At 31.2% G+C, this 17,813-nt stretch overlaps 2 protein-coding genes across 2 annotated transcripts; both read left to right on the forward strand.

Moving 5' to 3' along the window:
* The first annotated feature begins 7,989 nt into the window (after window positions 1–7,989).
* Window positions 7,990–10,640, forward strand: LOC121211042 (uncharacterized). The gene is made up of 4 exons (XM_041083234.1): window positions 7,990–8,307; window positions 8,404–8,461; window positions 8,858–9,138; window positions 10,018–10,640. The coding sequence occupies exons 2-4, from the start codon at window positions 8,404–8,406 to the stop codon at window positions 10,069–10,071; spliced, it is 393 nt and encodes a 130-aa protein (XP_040939168.1). The 5' UTR covers window positions 7,990–8,307; the 3' UTR covers window positions 10,072–10,640.
* A 6,198-nt stretch (window positions 10,641–16,838) lies between these two features.
* On the forward strand, window positions 16,839–17,813 carry LOC121211457 (uncharacterized). The gene has a single exon (XM_041084223.1). The coding sequence runs from the start codon at window positions 16,839–16,841 to the stop codon at window positions 17,811–17,813; it is 975 nt and encodes a 324-aa protein (XP_040940157.1).

Consider the following 17,813-nt stretch of genomic DNA (forward strand, 5'->3'; position numbering starts at 1 on the left):
AGGGTGTATTCTTTCTTTTAGGCAGTGGGTATGGAATGGTTATGATAATTGCTTGCCTCACCCCATCCCACTTCACTATATAAAATTACCATTTTATCATTGTATATATATAACAATTAAAAAGGTTAAAATGTAAAAATGTATTATATAAAAATTTATATATTTTATGTTCAAATATCTTTCTAAAAAATATGTTTAAATATTTACTTGATTTTAAAAATATTAAAGATAAGTAGCAAAAATTAAATTGAAACGAAGCGGGGTGAGGTGGTGCGAAGATGGATGCATCCAACATCTATAGAAGTGGTAGTGAATTACAAGATTATACATCCACAGTGGAGCGGGACGAGTGGTGGAGCAAAACGTGCCAACTGTGGAGTAGTGGTGGATTTAGCAACATCCACCCTTGCCTTGCTCTATTGCCATCCCTAAGTTAAATAACATTGAATTTTGGAATTTTTTTATATTTTATATTTTAAATAATTTAAATAATTTTTATTTTTCATAATTTATATAATTTTTATTTTTAAAAACTTTAAATTTTATTTAAAATATAAAAAAATTAAATATTTTATTTTATTTATTGTATAGAGACTAAATTTTAAATTTTAAAAAGTATATTGACATAAAAATTGGGCTGTCCAAACCGTTTTCCTTTTATAGATTTGATCATATGCATCATTTTATTTGACCTGTATAGTGGATTGACATTAACTAATACCTGAAGTGATTTTTTTATTGTGATTGACACCTGATATATTTTGCCTTTTTTTCCTCCTAGAAAAGTTCTTTTAGATCATTGAATTTGTTAAAAGAGTTGAAATTAGTTTGGAGGAAACCGATTTCCCCTCTCTCATCTAAAATTTGTTGTATTTTGGGACATCTTGTGGGGTGTATTTTTTTTGTTTTATTTTGATAAGAAAACCATAAATTATGGGAAATAGATTGTTTATTTATAGATTAAACTACGTGAAATTCTTAGAATTCGAATTAAAATAATAAATTTTGTAAATATTACGAGTTAAATTTGTTGAATATTTTATATTTTGGATCAAATTGATATAATGTATAAATATTAAAAAATAAAATTTATTATTAGACAATAAAAAAAACCTAAACTAACTTTGAGTGACTAAAACATTTTATTTTGAAAAACTTAGTGATTGAATTAAAGAAAGTAAGGTGACATTTATTTATTTTACCCAAATTATTATTAAATATTAAAAATGATGGAATAATTGGCATTATAGAAATATTGCTAAAAATTGAATTGGATTGATAAGGGATATTTTGAGAGGTGAAATGACCATCACCCACGAAGACGCTAGAGACATGACAGCTTAGAAAAGAATGGATGGTAATCCTTCCTACCTGTGTGTTGGCCATGACAGTTGAAGGTTTCAATTAAAGTGAATTAAAACTCTATAATCTTTTGCCATTTGTTACTTAAAAGGATTTTATAAATTATGAGAAGAAAGCTCGAGAAGACAATGGATTCAACAACAAACCGACCAACATCAAAACTTTTCATCATCATTCCATAACTATCCAACACGTATCCAAAGATATAAGATACAGTTATGTTCCCATTTTTGTAATTGCCAACGAGTGATAGAGTCACTGCTATTGGGCAGCTGCCGTTTCTCTTGGCCCCTCCTTGTATCCTCCTAACACCTCTCCCCCACTATATTTCCCTTGCCATAAAATTACAGAGCGATCATTGCAACTTATAGATGCATGCAATGAAAAAGGAATTACAACACTGTTGGCTCAACTGGAAATAAACTAATGCTGCTCAAATCTAATTATGAGATTTCTGACCAATTTGTTTGATTTTTTTTAAATTTATTTTAAGGACTCTTCACATCACATTATTTATGATTTTTTTAAAATTATTTAATAATATTTTAATAATTTTTCGTATTATTGATACATAATTTTAATATTTTTTTACCTTGAACTTCGAATATTGAATTTTAAATTTAAAATCGAACGTTAAACCTTAAAAAAATTAAAATTAAAATTTCAAATTTCAAAAAAAAAACACATGAACTAAAAATAGTTAAACAGTTTGTACCAGCCCAATTTAGCCCTACCCTAACCCAAATAAAAACTAAACCAACTTCAAAACTCCAAACAAATGAACCCAAATTAGCCCAACTACTAAATTAACCCAAACTACCTACTCAAAACTAAACTAGCCCAAACACTTAAACCCAAAGCCCAAAAACTTAACCAAGCCCACACTAAATTTTTCAAAAAAGAGAAGCCTAACCCTAGATGGGCCGTGCCTAGGTCTGCCTTCTGACCTGCCGCCACCTGCTCCACCTGCTCTATTGCCCTAGTCGCGTCACCACCACTTGCACTTGCAGATTAAATGAAGAAAAGACATAAACAATAAACAATAATGTAAAATGGCTATAAAAAGCCAGGCCAAAATCCATTGTAGGATTCAGACTTTTTTTTTTGAATAAAAAAAGAAACAAGAAAAGATTCAGACAATAGAGATAGACATTTGAGTGCAAAAGTCGAATACAGAGGAGTTTTGATTCAGAGTCTAAAAGGTTTAGAGACCTTTATCATTTTCTTCTTTTCTTTTCTATTCATTTTCCCTTTATTTCTCTCATTCGAAACATATATTTATACTTATATATTTTCTTATTTTTCCTTAAAAAAAAATAGTTTATATATACGAACATATAAATATAAAAAAATAAAAAATACCTTTTTTTGGAATTTCACGGTGGCCGGCGCCGGCGCCGACGGCGGGCCACGGTGGCAACTGGTCGGAAACCTAGGCCGGATTCCTGGCCGAAAACCTAGGCTGGATTCCTGGCTTGAGATTGGAGGGGAGGAGAGAACTTGAGAGAGTTTTCTTTTTTTTTTAAAAAAAAAAGAGAGAGAAGAGAGAAAATGAAGTTTTAAAAAAAATCTGACTTATATAGGCCACCAAAATGATGTCGTTTTGGGACTGGCTTTAAACGCCCAAAACAACGTCGTTTTGCCCCTATCCGACCCGACCCGCTTCGCTTTAGTTGAAGATCCGCGTGTTTTTTAATGGAAGGGCTAATTTCACTTTTAACCTTTCCGCCTTTTTATTGTTTTAAAATCAAGTTCTTTTTGTTTTTTAAATGTGCCCTGTAATTTATTTTCGTTTTCATTTTGGTCATCCCTTATGCTGCGTGTTTCAGAAGGGAGGGAATATTGCACTTTTGGTCTCCCACTTCTTTCATGCATTGCAATATGGACCTTCCGTTTTCATTTTATTTCAGATTTGCCCCGAAACTTCCGTTTTAAAGCCCAATTTAGTCCTTTTTGCTACTTTTGCTATTCTATTTTATTTTTTAAATTAATTAATTTAATATATTATTATCGTTGTTGTTATATTTGTATTTATATTCATTTTATTTTTCTAATACCATTATTATTGTATTATTACTATTATTATTATCTTAATATTAAACTAATTAATTTCATATTGTTATTATTTTATTGTATATTTTCTTTTTTGTGTTTATTTACTTATTACTTTATTATTAATTAATTTAGTATTATTAATTATTATCTATTATTATTATCCTTATTAACATGTCGTCATTTTATTATTAATATATATGATTATTACCCTTGTTAATATATTATTATTTTCTACTTTAACTTGTTGTGTCATTATTATTATTATTATTATTATTATTATTATTATTATTATTATTATTATTACTATCACTATATTGTTATTATTACTATCATATTATCATTATTATACTATTTTTACCTATTACTCTTTAAATACACTCATTTATTTTTATTCCTCACTCACATTATATATTATTTATTTATATATATATTTTATATATCATTCCAAACTTTAAAATATTTATTATTATTATTATTACTTATATTCGTTAGTATCATTATTAATTTTATCTTTATTTTCTTTACAATTATTTTTATTATCATTATTTATTTATTTATTTATTATTGTTGTTGTTATTATTGTCATATTATTATATATTTTTTATTACCAACTGTACTTTAAATATTATTCATTTTAATTTGGTTCTTTACTTCCAATATTTTTAAACATTTTCCCTTATATTTATTTATTCATTACTTTATTATTATTGTCCTCACTATTATTTATTTATTTCATCTTTACTTATTCATATTCATATGTATTATTATTGTAATTTGTTGTTAATATTACTATGACCATTATAGCATATTAGTATTATCATAACATTCATTTGTTTATCATATACTCGACGCGTATAGTTGTTTCATATTATTGCATTATTATTCTCCCATGCTATGTTTAAATATAACCGGTTATCTTTGAATCACATTTTGAATAAGCCCATGTCGTTTTAACTTACGTTTGATAAAATTTTTAAGAAACAAAGAAATTTTCAAAGTAAGACAATGTTCTGTATTTGGAAATTCGAGAGATCGTGCCCTAACATATTGAGTTTCGATTTTTCTCGTTTGATCCAAATGACCGAATAACCTTTTAAAATTAAAACACGTGAGTTTTGAAAATCAAAAGACCAACTTATTATCGAGAGTCTGAAATGTTATGTCCTAACGTACTGGATGTGGCATTTTATTACTTCGGGACAAGAAGGTCTTTAGAATCCATTTCGATTTACTCAAGCAAATTCTTCGTATAAATCAACATAAAAAAGGGATCGTATTCTAAATTCTTTTCGAGTTTTTAAATTTCGACATTAGTTAATCAATTAGGTACCAATTTTGGGCGTTACGAGGGTGTTAATCCTTCCTCGTACGTAACCGACTCTCGAACCTGTTTTCTCAAATTTCGTAGACCAAAATCGTTGTTTTAGTAATCAAAATGTTTTATTAAAATGACCAAATTTCTAGGTGATCCGATCACACTTAAACAAAAAAGATTGGTGGCGACTCCCAATTTTTGTTTTCTTTTCAAAATATAAAGTCGATCCTTGTTTTCAAAAAAATGGTTTCGACAAGATTTACAACTTAAGCATAATATAAAAAACTTTAGTAGAATTTAACCATTTTTTTATATATTTAAATTGAAACTAATATTTAACCATCTTTTATATATTTGGATTCAAACTTCAAAAATTAAAATTAAATTAGAATATAAAAAATAAATTTGTAACTTACATATAATAAAAAAAATTAATAGATTGGAAAATTAAGAAATGTTATTGGAACAACATTTCACATAACCTTTCAATTCCCTTCAATTCATCTCTTCATGACGAATTTTAGGCACACAATATATATTAAAAAGGATCAACTTCAAAATTTGCAGCAATCATTCGTGCCATAACATGTCAAAGTATGGAAATCATTATTCCTTGCCATCATTTGTAATTTCCCATTCCATCCAAAACTTTCTAATTGTAAAGTCTTCGTGGCCATAACTTGAATTGTCGAACTCAAAATTAGGTAATTTAAAGTGCGTTTCGAAACTAAAAGATAGTTCTTTCATTAATTTGAAGACATTTTCGCTCAAATTTTTTTGCTTGCAAAGTCTTCACGGCCATAACTTGAGTTTCCAAATTTAAAATCAAGTGATTCAATGCGCATTTCAAAATTAAGAGATAGCTCTTTTATCTCTTTAAAGACATTTTCACTCAAAATTACTTAAATCCCATCTAAAAAAGCAACATAAATCAACTAATTTTTCATACTTGACAACTTATAAAATTTAATTTAATAAATTTCATCTCATTTCTACGTACATAATGAACACATAACAGGGCCAATTTTCACCTTAGAATCGAAAAAGTTCCAATATAGCATATTCATCGATCCTTTTATCCAGAAGCTAACACTTCACACCCAAGAGGTGTGAGCCATTTCAAGTTACTGATATTATCGAAATCATCAGCCCTCTTCCATAGTTTCCATGGGCGCATATTCTTGTTACAAACCCACCATACAGTCACTCTCAAATCTGACTCAAAAATCAACAAAACAAGAATGAATCCACCTTTGATTCAACGAAAAACGGAAAAGCTGCTTTAATCGTGATCCCCTCTGCAACATTAGAGCACAAGACTCCTACAAGACCTGAAAACAAGATTGGATGGTACCGGATTACCAAGAAACCGTCCATATTAAATTAAAGAGAATTAGTCACTTTGTAATGTTATTAGTAGATTCTAATTGAAGTGGTGACAAGAAATTTTATAGTTATTTGATTGTTAAATTAGGACCACACAAAAATTCATATCTAATTAATAATACACTTACATATTAATAGAATATTTAAAATTATTTGAAAGGAAATCCATATAATCACTTTAATAATAAAAGCTAAATGTATTATAAATTTGAATTAAAATTATTAAAGTAAGAGATCAAAGATGCCAAATAAAAAAAAATCTCAAATTTCAGCCTAATAGATATATTAAAACCAAAATTAAACCCTTTCTAACCTTCTAAGTATGACTTTGTTTTTTTAATAATACCTTTTAAGTAGGCTTAGGGTTATTCATTTTTTTCCAGAATGAATTAATAAAAAATTATTCTATTTAAAGGCATGATGATTTATTTCGGCTACCAAATTTACAAAAAAATTATTTTAGCCCTTTATTTAATTTTTCATCTTGTATTGTTTGTCAAATCACTCCAAAATAAATGGAAAAATTAACGTCTGTTAACTTTACTAATATGACATCCACGTGTATACCCATTAGCAATTAATTAATTAATTTTTAAAAATTTATAATTTATAATTTATAATTTTTATAATTTTTAATAATTTTATATTTTTAAAAATAGTTTTTACAAATTTTTTGAATTTTTTAAAACTTAAAAAATTAATTAACTGTTGGTGTGGCAATTCACGTGTGTGCCATGTCAACAAAGTTAATATATGTTAATTTTTCCATCCTTTTTTGGGTGATTTGACAAACAATACAAGTTTAAGGGCTAAAAGAGGCGAAAAATTAAATGGAGGGATAAAATGATTTTTTTTATAAAGTTGAAGAGCAAAATAAGTCATCGTGCCTTAACAAAATGATTGTTCATAAAAATTTCGGTTTGATTATATGAAAATTTTAATTACCCGTTAATTCGATTAAAAACAGACTATTCAAGGAACCGTCAAATAGAATTAAACCATTACAGAAAAAACGGATTAAAAACTGATACAATCTAGACTAAAGCTAACAAATTGGGATTGACTGAAAACTTCCACTTAATGAAACTTAAAGATGTGCACATACAATTATATCTAAGGTAGCAAATACGACTAAAGAGACTCGAACCTAAATCATACCTAAGACAATGGATATCCTTAATCATCTTGCCGTCACATAAGTTTCTAACATTTTTATCAATTTTAGTTTTAGATTTTGGTAGAATATTTATTTTTTCTATTAAAAAAAAGGTTTAAATGTTAGTCTGTTTGGTTAAAACAAAAATCTTTTTGCTCAATAATTCACCGTAGGAAACAAAAGGAGTGGTAATATTTTATTACCTTAAAACACCATTAGTTTATCCAAAATAGAAAAGGTTATGTTCTCATTTTCTTATCCAGGCATACATTACAAACTCAAAGTTAGGAACTATTCTACATACTAATCCTCCCATAAAGATAGCAACAAACACTACAATAAAAACACATTAAAAAAATAAATATCTAAACTGTATATTAACTTTAATCGAATATGCAATATTATACATAAACTTTGATTTAGTGTAATTTTATATATAAATTTTTTAATTTTCATAAATCACTAACAACATTACTGAATTAACACATTATGTTGATATATTACATAGACAAACAATTATATTAATCTAATATAAAAATAAATGTATGTATTTATTTCTTTAAATGTATATAATTGAATCAAAATTAAAATTCACGTATCAAATTGTATATTAGATCAAAATTAATATATAAATATGAAATATATCTAAAAAAAACTATAAATACATAGGAAGAAAAAGTATATTTTCAGTTTCGTTTCCATTGGGAAGTTAAACCGTAAAAGTTATAGTAGGATTCCACAATTAATTATCTTCATAAATTTCGGCATTCCATTTATTTTGAAATACTTAATTTGTTTCACTATATATATACAAGGGAAATGATATTTTGTTCGGGTTAGTAATGGAAGATCAAGTGGATGGAAATGAAGATTATGGTGATAAATTGCCGGTTGGGTTTAGGTTTTTGCCGACAGATGTAGAGTTGGTGACTCATTATTTGATAAACAAAGTGATTTATAACCCTTTTTCATCTTTCATTTTTCAAGAAATCAACGCCACCGAGCTTTATACCAAATCTCCCAAGAATTTCAGGTAATTCTTTTCTTTCTATTGTGATTTCATTTCTCTGCGTCTAAACATGAAATCACATATATATATATATATATATATATTTTTTTTCTGTTTTAGATGAACCAAATGATGAGATCAAAACCTGGACGTGTGGTGGCCGGGCAATGCATCATCGGTGGGAAATTCTTATGCCTAAATGAATTAATGAAAGAAGAGATGTAATATACTTTTGTCAAAGAAAATGTTGTAATATTGTATAGTGAGAAAAATATTACTTCCCCAAGTCAATAAAAATAAATTTAGTAGAGTTTGACTATTTTAATAATCTATATTTTTATAATTTTTAAAAAATTAATTTTTTTAGTTGACTTTTTTTCATTTTACGGGATTAACTCCCTCACTACGCCCAAATATATTAAAGCAAAAATATAAACATAAATTTTAACTCCAAATTTTTTAGAATCCATAAATAATGTGTGTATATATATTTCTGGGCAAATAATGTATATATTTATCAATGCTTTAATTTTTTACTTTTATAATTCATTTCATTATTTTTTTTCTTTGGCAGTCCAATTCTGTAATGGAGAAAGAGAGTGGTTCTTTTTCATTTACATGGATATGAACATTGATAATATGCATAACAAAGCAATTGAAAAAGGTGGAGATGAATTAGGTTTTTGGCAATCAATTGGTGATAGGAAATGTGTGAAGGACACCAATGGAAATATATTAGCCACCAAGATTACTTTTATTTATTTTTCGGGATCTCCTTCCCATAGAAAGAAAACACATTGGAGAATCGATGAATTTCGACTACCCATTCAATTCTACACTCTACATAATTCTAAGGTACCATTATTTTTATTTAAGATAATTAAGTATATATATTTATGTATTTATCGATGAATTTCGACTACCCATCCAATTATACACTCTACATAATCCTAAGGTACCATTATTTATATATAAGATTAATTAAATATATATTCATGCATTTGAATCATGTTTTGTAATACAACGTGTTTAATTTACTTTAATAATTTATACTTGAGTATTTTATTGAGTTAGTGTTATGGTCAATCGGACATTAATTCAATCATAAAATTATTAAAATATTTTTTCATATGAAAATTAAATTATATTTTGATAAATATATTTTTATTTTTATATAATAAATCAATAAAAATTTAATTGTAATGATATTTGAACCCAAAGCACAATATTAATAAACAATTAATTTTACCATTTAATTAAAGTATCGAATAATTTTTATAAAATATTTGTTATGTAAATTTTCTTTACTCGTGTATCATAAATCTAATTTGTATTAATTAAATATTTTTGAAACAATAATGTATTTGTGTTATGTTGGTGTTGTTTTATAAATTGTATGTATTGCGTTTTAGTTATTTTACAAACATTTATTTTCATACGTTTTGAGCCCTCAAATGTCAATTTTCACCCAATTAACCATTTTTTACAATAAAATAATATCTAGGGATTTAAATGATTATCTAATTTTGGGGTTTCTTATATTGTTTCCTAATTAAAGTTAATTATATGCCCCCATGTGTTATTATTATTTTTTATAAATATTATTTTTCTCATTGTTTGATATATATATAATAACTTCACATTAAAGTAAAACGTATTTCTCTCTCTTTTTTTTTTCCTTAGAAAATAGAAGGAAATAACTTCACAGAGGTTTGTAATTCTTGTTTTTAACAGGAGAAGTGGGCTGCTGGGAGACTTGCACGAGGCAGAGACTACACTAGTTTTTGATTGAGCTCGCAAACGGTGAACTTGGCTTCCGCTTACTTCGTATTCGAATTTTTAGACGCTCGAATTCGGGTTTAGATTTTTTTAGAATTAAATTTTTTTGGATTCAGGGTTTTTTAGTTGGATCTATTACAGATATAAAATTTTTTGAGTTTAGATTCTTTTGGATTTAAATTTTTTCGAGCACAGATATTTTAGATTTAGGTTCGGATCGAACGAGACAAACTTTGATGGATTCAAATTGTAATGGCCAATTTTTGGCCCAGGTCAATAAACTCAAATAATAAAACAATCCAATTAATAATTCATGACCCAAAACCTAAACCAGCCCAAAATTTAAAACCCAATTAAAATCCCATCAATTCACTACCTAAACTAACCCTAGCCCATTACAAAGAGAACAGCAGCAACCCTAGCTCAAAGCTTCAGTCGTCGCATGCCCTCTTCAACCTTGGCCGCCGCACGACTCCTCGCACGCGTCTGACCGCTCGCGTCACCTACAAAAACGAGACCAACACGCAAGCAAAAGGAAACAACGAACAAGAGGACAAAAAACAATAGCAAACAACAAAGAGAAAAAAAAACAATGAAGAAACAGACAAAGAATAGACATAGAACGAGCATGTATTCGGCTATAAAAGCCATTTTCGATACCTTTGTATTTTTTACGAATATTAAGTAATCGAAAAAGAAAGAAACAAGCAAAAGGTTGATTTTAGTTTCCATATCTCGTTTTCCTTTTGTTCTCTTATTTTCTTTTTTATTTTCTATCTTTTTGTCTTCATTTGTAAATCTGTTTTAAACAAAAAAAATGTAAAAAGAGGAGGAAACTTACCTGAACCCCACGGCTGTGGCATCGGAGAGCTCTTCTTTGTCGCCAAAGTGGGGCCCAAAAGGGGCTGAGAGTCTCCTCCCTTCGGCGTTTTCGGGTTTTGGAGGTAGGGCCTTTAGAGGTGCTCCAAAATGGGGCTAAACGAACCCATCTTCTCGCATCGTTGGTCACCGGGAATGGTGGTGGTGCGGCAGTCATGATGGCGGCAATGATGAGTTTTCTAACCCTAGCAGAGAAGAAATAAAGGAGGGGGTGTTTAAAAGTTTTTTTTAAAGAGCAGTAAAAATGAATTTAAAAAAAAATTTTGACTTAAGAAGCAAACGGCTCCGTTTTGGTGATTGGGTTCAGAGGCCAAAACGACGTCTTTTTGGGCCTCTGACCCGCCCGACCCGATCCTCCCTAGGGGGATCCGCTCGTTTTCAGTAAATGGGCTATTTACGCACGCGGTCCTTCCGCATATTTGATTCTTTTAATTTAATCCTTTTCTATTTTCCTTTTATTTTTAAATTTGACCGCGTAATTTTTTCTTTGTTTCAATTTGGTCCTCAGACCATTTGAAGAGGCTGACGGGTGAAACGCAGTGTATAAGGGCTGGGAATATTTTCCCAATCGATCCTTCAATTTTCAAGCACGTTTCAAATCCATCCTCTGCCCTTTTTTATCCGAATTTTCCCTTTTAATTTTATTTAAATTTTGATTTAGTCCTTTCTATATACTTGCATTTATTTTATTCAAATTTGGACCCTAAAGTTTCATTTTATTTACAATCTAACCCTTTTTCATGTAAATTTGGACTCTTTGATTCTTTTTTTTTTCATTTATTTTAAACTATTTTATTTATTTTAAATTTTATATGATAAACTGTTTTAAATTGTTTTGGATGTATTATTCTAAATTATTTCAAATATTATATACTTTGAATCGCTTTATATATATTCCTAAACTTGTTTTTATGTATAACTGTTTTATTACTTGTTTTAAATTGTTATCTTATGTTAAACTCTTTTTATTTATTTAAAATGGCTTTATATTATTTTTTAGGTTTTTATATATATTATTTATTTTACACTTTTGTGTATGTATATATATATATTATCTATTTTAAAATTATTCATATGAATTTTTTTTTAATTTGCTTTGTGTAATATAGATTTTAAAATTCTTTTACATTATTTATTTTAAACTCGCTTTATGCATTATTCATTTTAAATTATTTTATTATTTATTTTAAAATTTTATATATATTATCAATTTCCAATTGTTATTTCTATTTTTTATATATATATACTAGTTATTTCTTAGATGTCTTGTATATTACTTATTTCAAGTTTCTTTTTACATAATATTTATTTTAAACTCATTTATATATTATTTATCTTAATTTTTTTTATATATTGTTCATTTTAAACTCTTTCCCGTATATTATTTATTTCAAACTTTCGCCTATATTACCTATTTTAAAATTTCTTATACATATATTCTATTTTTAAATTGTTTTGTACATTATTGATATTAAATTTCTTTTTTTCACATTATTTATTTTAAATTCATTTCTTATCATTTTAAAATTTGTTTTACGTTTTATTCATTTTAACTTGCTTTGTAAATTTTTTTAAATTGTTATATATTATTTAATTCGTTTGTCTTTGATTATTAATGATTAGTATTTAAATAATGTATGTTGTGTGATTATTGCCATTGTGTGTATTTTAATTTGTTTATTTCATATTTTTGCATTATTGTTATTCATTCGTATAATGTTGTGTTCATGTATCCTTGCTCTAGGCTCATTACTATATTTCTATTTCATATCATCGCCTCATGATTCAAGTCTCGTTGCACTTATATGATAAATCGTTTTATTTTAATCGAAACAAACAATACACGTCGTTTAAATATCGTACTCGCTATGGTTCAAAAACAAAATTTTCTAAATAAGGCAATGTTTTGCGTTTTGGAACATCGAGGAATTGTGCCCTAACTTACGGGGTTTTGGTTTTCTCGTTGATTCTAAATAGCCAAATATCCTTTCGAGTTTTAAAACACACGAAATTCTAATTAAAATTAAAGACAAACTTGCGCTCGGGAGTTCATGAGATCGTGTCCTAACTTACGGGATGTGATACTCCGATATCTCGAGACGAGGAAATCTTTAGCAATCGTTTTGATCTAATTCAAGTGTTTTTTTTAAATCGACATTAATAAAAAAATGATCATATTTTAAATCCGTTCTCGATTTTCAACTTTCGACATTAAGACACTAACTAATCAATTCGGTACCAATTTTGGGCATGACGAGGGTGCTAATCCTTCCTCGCACGTAACCGACTCCCGAACCTGTTCTCTCGAGTTTCGTAGACCAAATACCGTTTTAGTAAGCTAAAATGTTTTATTAAAACAAAGGTGATCCGATCACACCTAATAAAGATCGGTAACGACTCTCGTTTTAATCTTCGCTTTTAAACAAAGTCTATTCCCGTTTTCAAAAATGGTTTCGACAGTTTGGCAACTCCACTGGGGACTTTGAGAGTCGAGCCATAAATTAATTAATTTTTGTTTTTTGTCAAAAATTGAAAATCTATTTTAAAATTACGATTACTTCATTGTATGTTATCTGTTACTTTCGTGGTTTCTTCATAATATGCTTGCTTTAGTGGTTTAATTCTTTTGATGTATCTTTGCATATCGCATCGCATAAATTGATCAATTTTACCCTTTTAAGTGAGAGTAAGAAACTATTCCTTCGTGAGGTCTTCACCTCTGTAAGAAACTATTCCTTCATGAGGTCTTCACCTCTGTATAGGATAGTGGATCGCTTTCGGGATACATTTGTACCTACGTCTTCGTAAGATTTTCATCTCTGTATAGCCGTAGGGAAATGTATTCCCCTGAACTGAACCCGGTCCGTATGAGCCTCTAATGGGTGAAGATCGAGGAATCTGCTGGTTCAGGTACCTTTACTTTAGAACCGAACCGCATATAATGAGCCCTAAGAGCCTACCCTAGGTAGAACCACACCAAACCCTAGTAGTTACCCGAATAAGTGCTTGATTATTTCCTTTTTGCTTTGAGTTTTATTCTTTGTTTTTAATACTGACTTGTTGTGTATTGCTGTTATTGTATGGCATATCATCATAAAAAGGTGTTGATTCACGTTCGGTTACTAGATAGAAAAGCTTAGCATGGAAAATGGGTTTCTTGATAGAGTGGAGGATAATGCGGCTGTCCGAATATGGTCCGAGAGCACGCAACAAGAGAAAGGAGATAGTTTGACCGAGGGATATAAATCAGAGTTATGAGATTTCACTCGCATCAGTGTGACTCAGAATGACCTGCAAGAGCTAAAAGAGATATGGGATAGTTGGAACGACGAGATCAAGTAACTCTTTTACTGTAATTACGATGACCTACCCTATCTGCTCGATGTAAAGGTGGGCAAATACTTGTTTTGAGCCCTCGCTCAGTTTTAGAATCCCGCCTACAGTTGCTTCACCTTCGGAGCAGTCGATTTGGTACCTACCATAGAGGAATACATGGCTTTACTTAATTGCCCGAAGATTCAAGCCAACAGGGCCTATTCAAGACCTGTTAACGTCCCACATTTTTTGAAGAAATTAATGAATATCATGGGGATGAGTGAACAATGGGTTGCAGCCTGTATCAAACATAAAGGGGATAGTAAGTGTATTCCTTGGAGGAATTTGAGGGGCTTGATCCTTGCACACCCGGATATGAAGAAGAGGGTTGGCGTTTTCACCTTGAGCTTCTACGGTTTGATCGTCTTTCTCAAGACATTAGAACATGTAGAGGAAGCCGTCTCAGATTTATTCGATCGACTTGATAAAAGGGACCATACCCGTCCCGGTAATCATTGCAAAAACTTTCAGATCTTTGAACACATGTCGGAGGACGGGTGAAGAAAGATTCGTAGGATGTGCGTAGTTATTGTTAGCTTGGTTCCACAGCCTCTTTTGAAAGGTAGAAAATGTCTCCTATCGAGTTTTCTCCAAGGACTATTCCCCATTAAGAGAATTAGTGGCTACATCGAGGCGAGAGGACATCTCAGAAGAAAAATAGATAGCTATTCTCCAGTGTTTGCAAGGCGAAGATGTTGAATGGAGGGTTCCATGGTTGATCCCCAATGAGATATTATATCAGTGCGGTGATTTTGACTGGGTCCCTCTAGCTGGAATATAGGGAGCTGTTAGATACGCTCCACTACTTGTGTTAAGGTAGTATCGATCAAGGCAGTTTATACCGGTGACACAAGGGTTGGCCCAATGTGAGTTCTCTTATAAAGACAACAATTATAAGAAGAAGGTTCGTGAGATATCAGATGCTTGGAACCAAACCCGAAGAATGAAAGGATTCACCACAGGCCCAATGACGGCCCTCGAGTATGAATGGTGGTGGGGTAAGAGAGTTAATGATAACATCTCTAGGCCGAATCAAGGGAGCACTCGATCGATAGAAGAGCATTTATGAATCATCCCATCTGAGTTAGAGATCATCAAGTAAGACTTTGAGAAAAAGAAACTCGGAATTGGGAAAGAAGATAAAGCAGCTAGAAGATAAGAAGATGAAATTAGAATTGGACGTCGATATCCACAAGCTAAAGGCCGAGAAATTGAGGAAAGGAAAAAACAAAGTCGAGGAAGATTTGAATAGTCTAAAAACTGATTACAAGAAGCTGCGTATATTGATAAGAACTGCCGGTTTAGGTAAAACGTCGGAACAGTGACGTCAAGAAATTAAAGAAGAAAAAATTAGAGCCGATTATTGGGAGAGAAAGTTTCAAGATGTCCGAGTACGGGAGGGCGCTCTGAAAAGGAGTCTGTTAGAAAGCCAAAACGGAAGAGAAAGGTTATGAGCTCGGGTGGTCGAATTAAAAAAATCACTACATCAACATCGTGGCCGTAACTCCGTAATTGAGTTGAAGGCCAGTTTAAGCAGGATCGAGGAGTTAAAAGGAAAAGTAGAGGAATTTGAGACTGCACTACGAGATAGTAAGATTCAAGTAGAACTTCTCGAGGCAAACAACGACCATTGCAGGGAACAGCTTCACCGCTCTCAAGACCAGATTAGAGATAGAGACTATGTCATGGGTGAAGCTGTGGCTCAGGTTCGGGAGGTAGCCGATCATTTGCAAATATTGGCAGTTCAGGCTAATGTATTAAGCTTAAAGTACGAGTTGAAATTAGATCAAAGCCGAAGCTTAGCTTGGCTTCTTAGGAAGGTTAAGGCTTTGGGCATTAGGGCAAAGTCATATATGTAATTATCCGCTCTATGTAAAGAAAATTTTCTTCTAGTAAAGTTTTTGTAATGAAATTGAATCGGAATCAACGCCTCTTTTTGCATTCATTTCATTTATTTGCATTACATTTCATCACATGCATTAAATTTCGCGAAAAAACTCTGATTAAAACAAAATTATTTCAGTTAATTTGGAAACCAACAAGAATCAACCAACCGAATACCGCTACAATACCCATCGTAAAACCAAAGTAATGGATCAGATATTAGAAAGATTAGAACAAATGTAAAGGGATATGTAAGAGCAATTACAAGCGCAATTACAAACGCAGATGCAGGAGCAGTTAGCTAGAATCCAACGCGACATGAGGGAACAAATGCAAAAATCCCAGAATAATATGATAAGTCAGTTGGCACAGTTACTGGCTAAGGAACGTGAAAAAGAGAAGAGCACTGCGATCAATTCAGGGAATAATAATGAAGACCCTGTTTATCCCCCGAGTTTTACTCCTGTCATTGACCAGACACATCCAGAGGTGTACCCACGAGTGGTACCCATCACTATTAGGCCCTAGCAATACCTGGCTGGTGCCTTGGCACCGATGAACTTTCCTACAGGCTCGGGCTCTAATCCCGGGGATAATCCAACTATCCAGTTGTCCCAGACCTTAATGACGTGGCAGAAATGGAGAAAGGAAAAGTAGACTTGACAAAACAACTCGATGACCGGTGTAAATGGCTTAAAGAGAAATTCAAAGCAATGGAGACTGCTGATTACCGTTACGGGATCAGCGCTAAGGACTTAAGCTTGGTCCCAAATCTGGTGCTTCCAACAAAATTTAAAACCCCGGAGTTTAAAAAGTACAACGGGACTAGCTGCCCTGAAGCTCACATAACGATGTTCTGTCGAAAGATGACAGGATATGTTAACAATGATCAACTATTAATTCACTGTTTCCAAGACAGTCTAATAGGGTCTGTGGCCAAGTGGTATAACCAGCTACGTCGTGCCCAAATTAGTTCGTGGAAAGACTTGGCTCAAGCTTTCATGAGACAATACGGTCACGTGACGGACATAGCACCCGACAGAATTACATTACAAAACATGAAAAAGAAGCCAAGTGAGAGCTTCAGGCAGTATGCCCAACGGTGGAGGGAGATAGCGATGCAAGTCCAACCACCTCTCCTGGAGAAGGAAACGACCATGCTCTTTATCAATACCCTAAAATCCCCATTCATTAACCACATATTGGGAAGCGCTACTAAGAGCTTCTCGGACATAGTAATTTCTGGAGAGATGATAGAAAACGTGATAAGATGCGGGAAGATTGAAGAGGGGGAAAGTGCCAAAAGATCAGCCCCGAGAAGGAAAGAAAATGAGGTGAACAATGCGAGCGTATACAATAAGGGTTATTCTAAGCCAGTTACAGTGAGCCAGCTGAGGGCAGTGACTACTAGCCATCAGGGCTCCGCAAGACAATATTCCAACCCAATGCCTAACATGGAAAAAGTCCAGTTCACGTCGATCCCGATGACGTATAGGGAGCTTTACCAAAATCTGTTTGATGCGCATGTGGTGTCCCCATTTTACCTAAAACCCAAGCAACCTCCATTTACCAAAATCTGTTTGATGCGCATGTGGTGTCCCCATTTTACCTAA

The sequence above is a fragment of the Gossypium hirsutum genome, chromosome A12, assembly GCF_007990345.1.
Source record: "Gossypium hirsutum isolate 1008001.06 chromosome A12, Gossypium_hirsutum_v2.1, whole genome shotgun sequence".
In the NCBI taxonomy this organism is placed as follows: Eukaryota; Viridiplantae; Streptophyta; class Magnoliopsida; order Malvales; family Malvaceae; genus Gossypium; species Gossypium hirsutum.

What these genes read in the sequence shown, in the direction of transcription:
- LOC121211042 (XM_041083234.1), top strand. Translation starts at nt 8,404, where the DNA reads ATGAACCAAATGATGAGATCAAAACCTGGACGTGTGGTGGCCGGGCAA. An exon ending in GGCCGGGCAATGCATCATCG is followed by an intron (nt 8,462 to 8,857) that starts GTGGGAAATTCT and finishes TTTCTTTGGCAG; the next exon opens with TCCAATTCTGTAATGGAGAA. An exon ending in ACACTCTACATAATTCTAAG is followed by an intron (nt 9,139 to 10,017) that starts GTACCATTATTT and finishes TGTTTTTAACAG; the next exon opens with GAGAAGTGGGCTGCTGGGAG.
- LOC121211457 (XM_041084223.1), top strand. Translation starts at nt 16,839, where the DNA reads ATGGAGAAAGGAAAAGTAGACTTGACAAAACAACTCGATGACCGGTGT.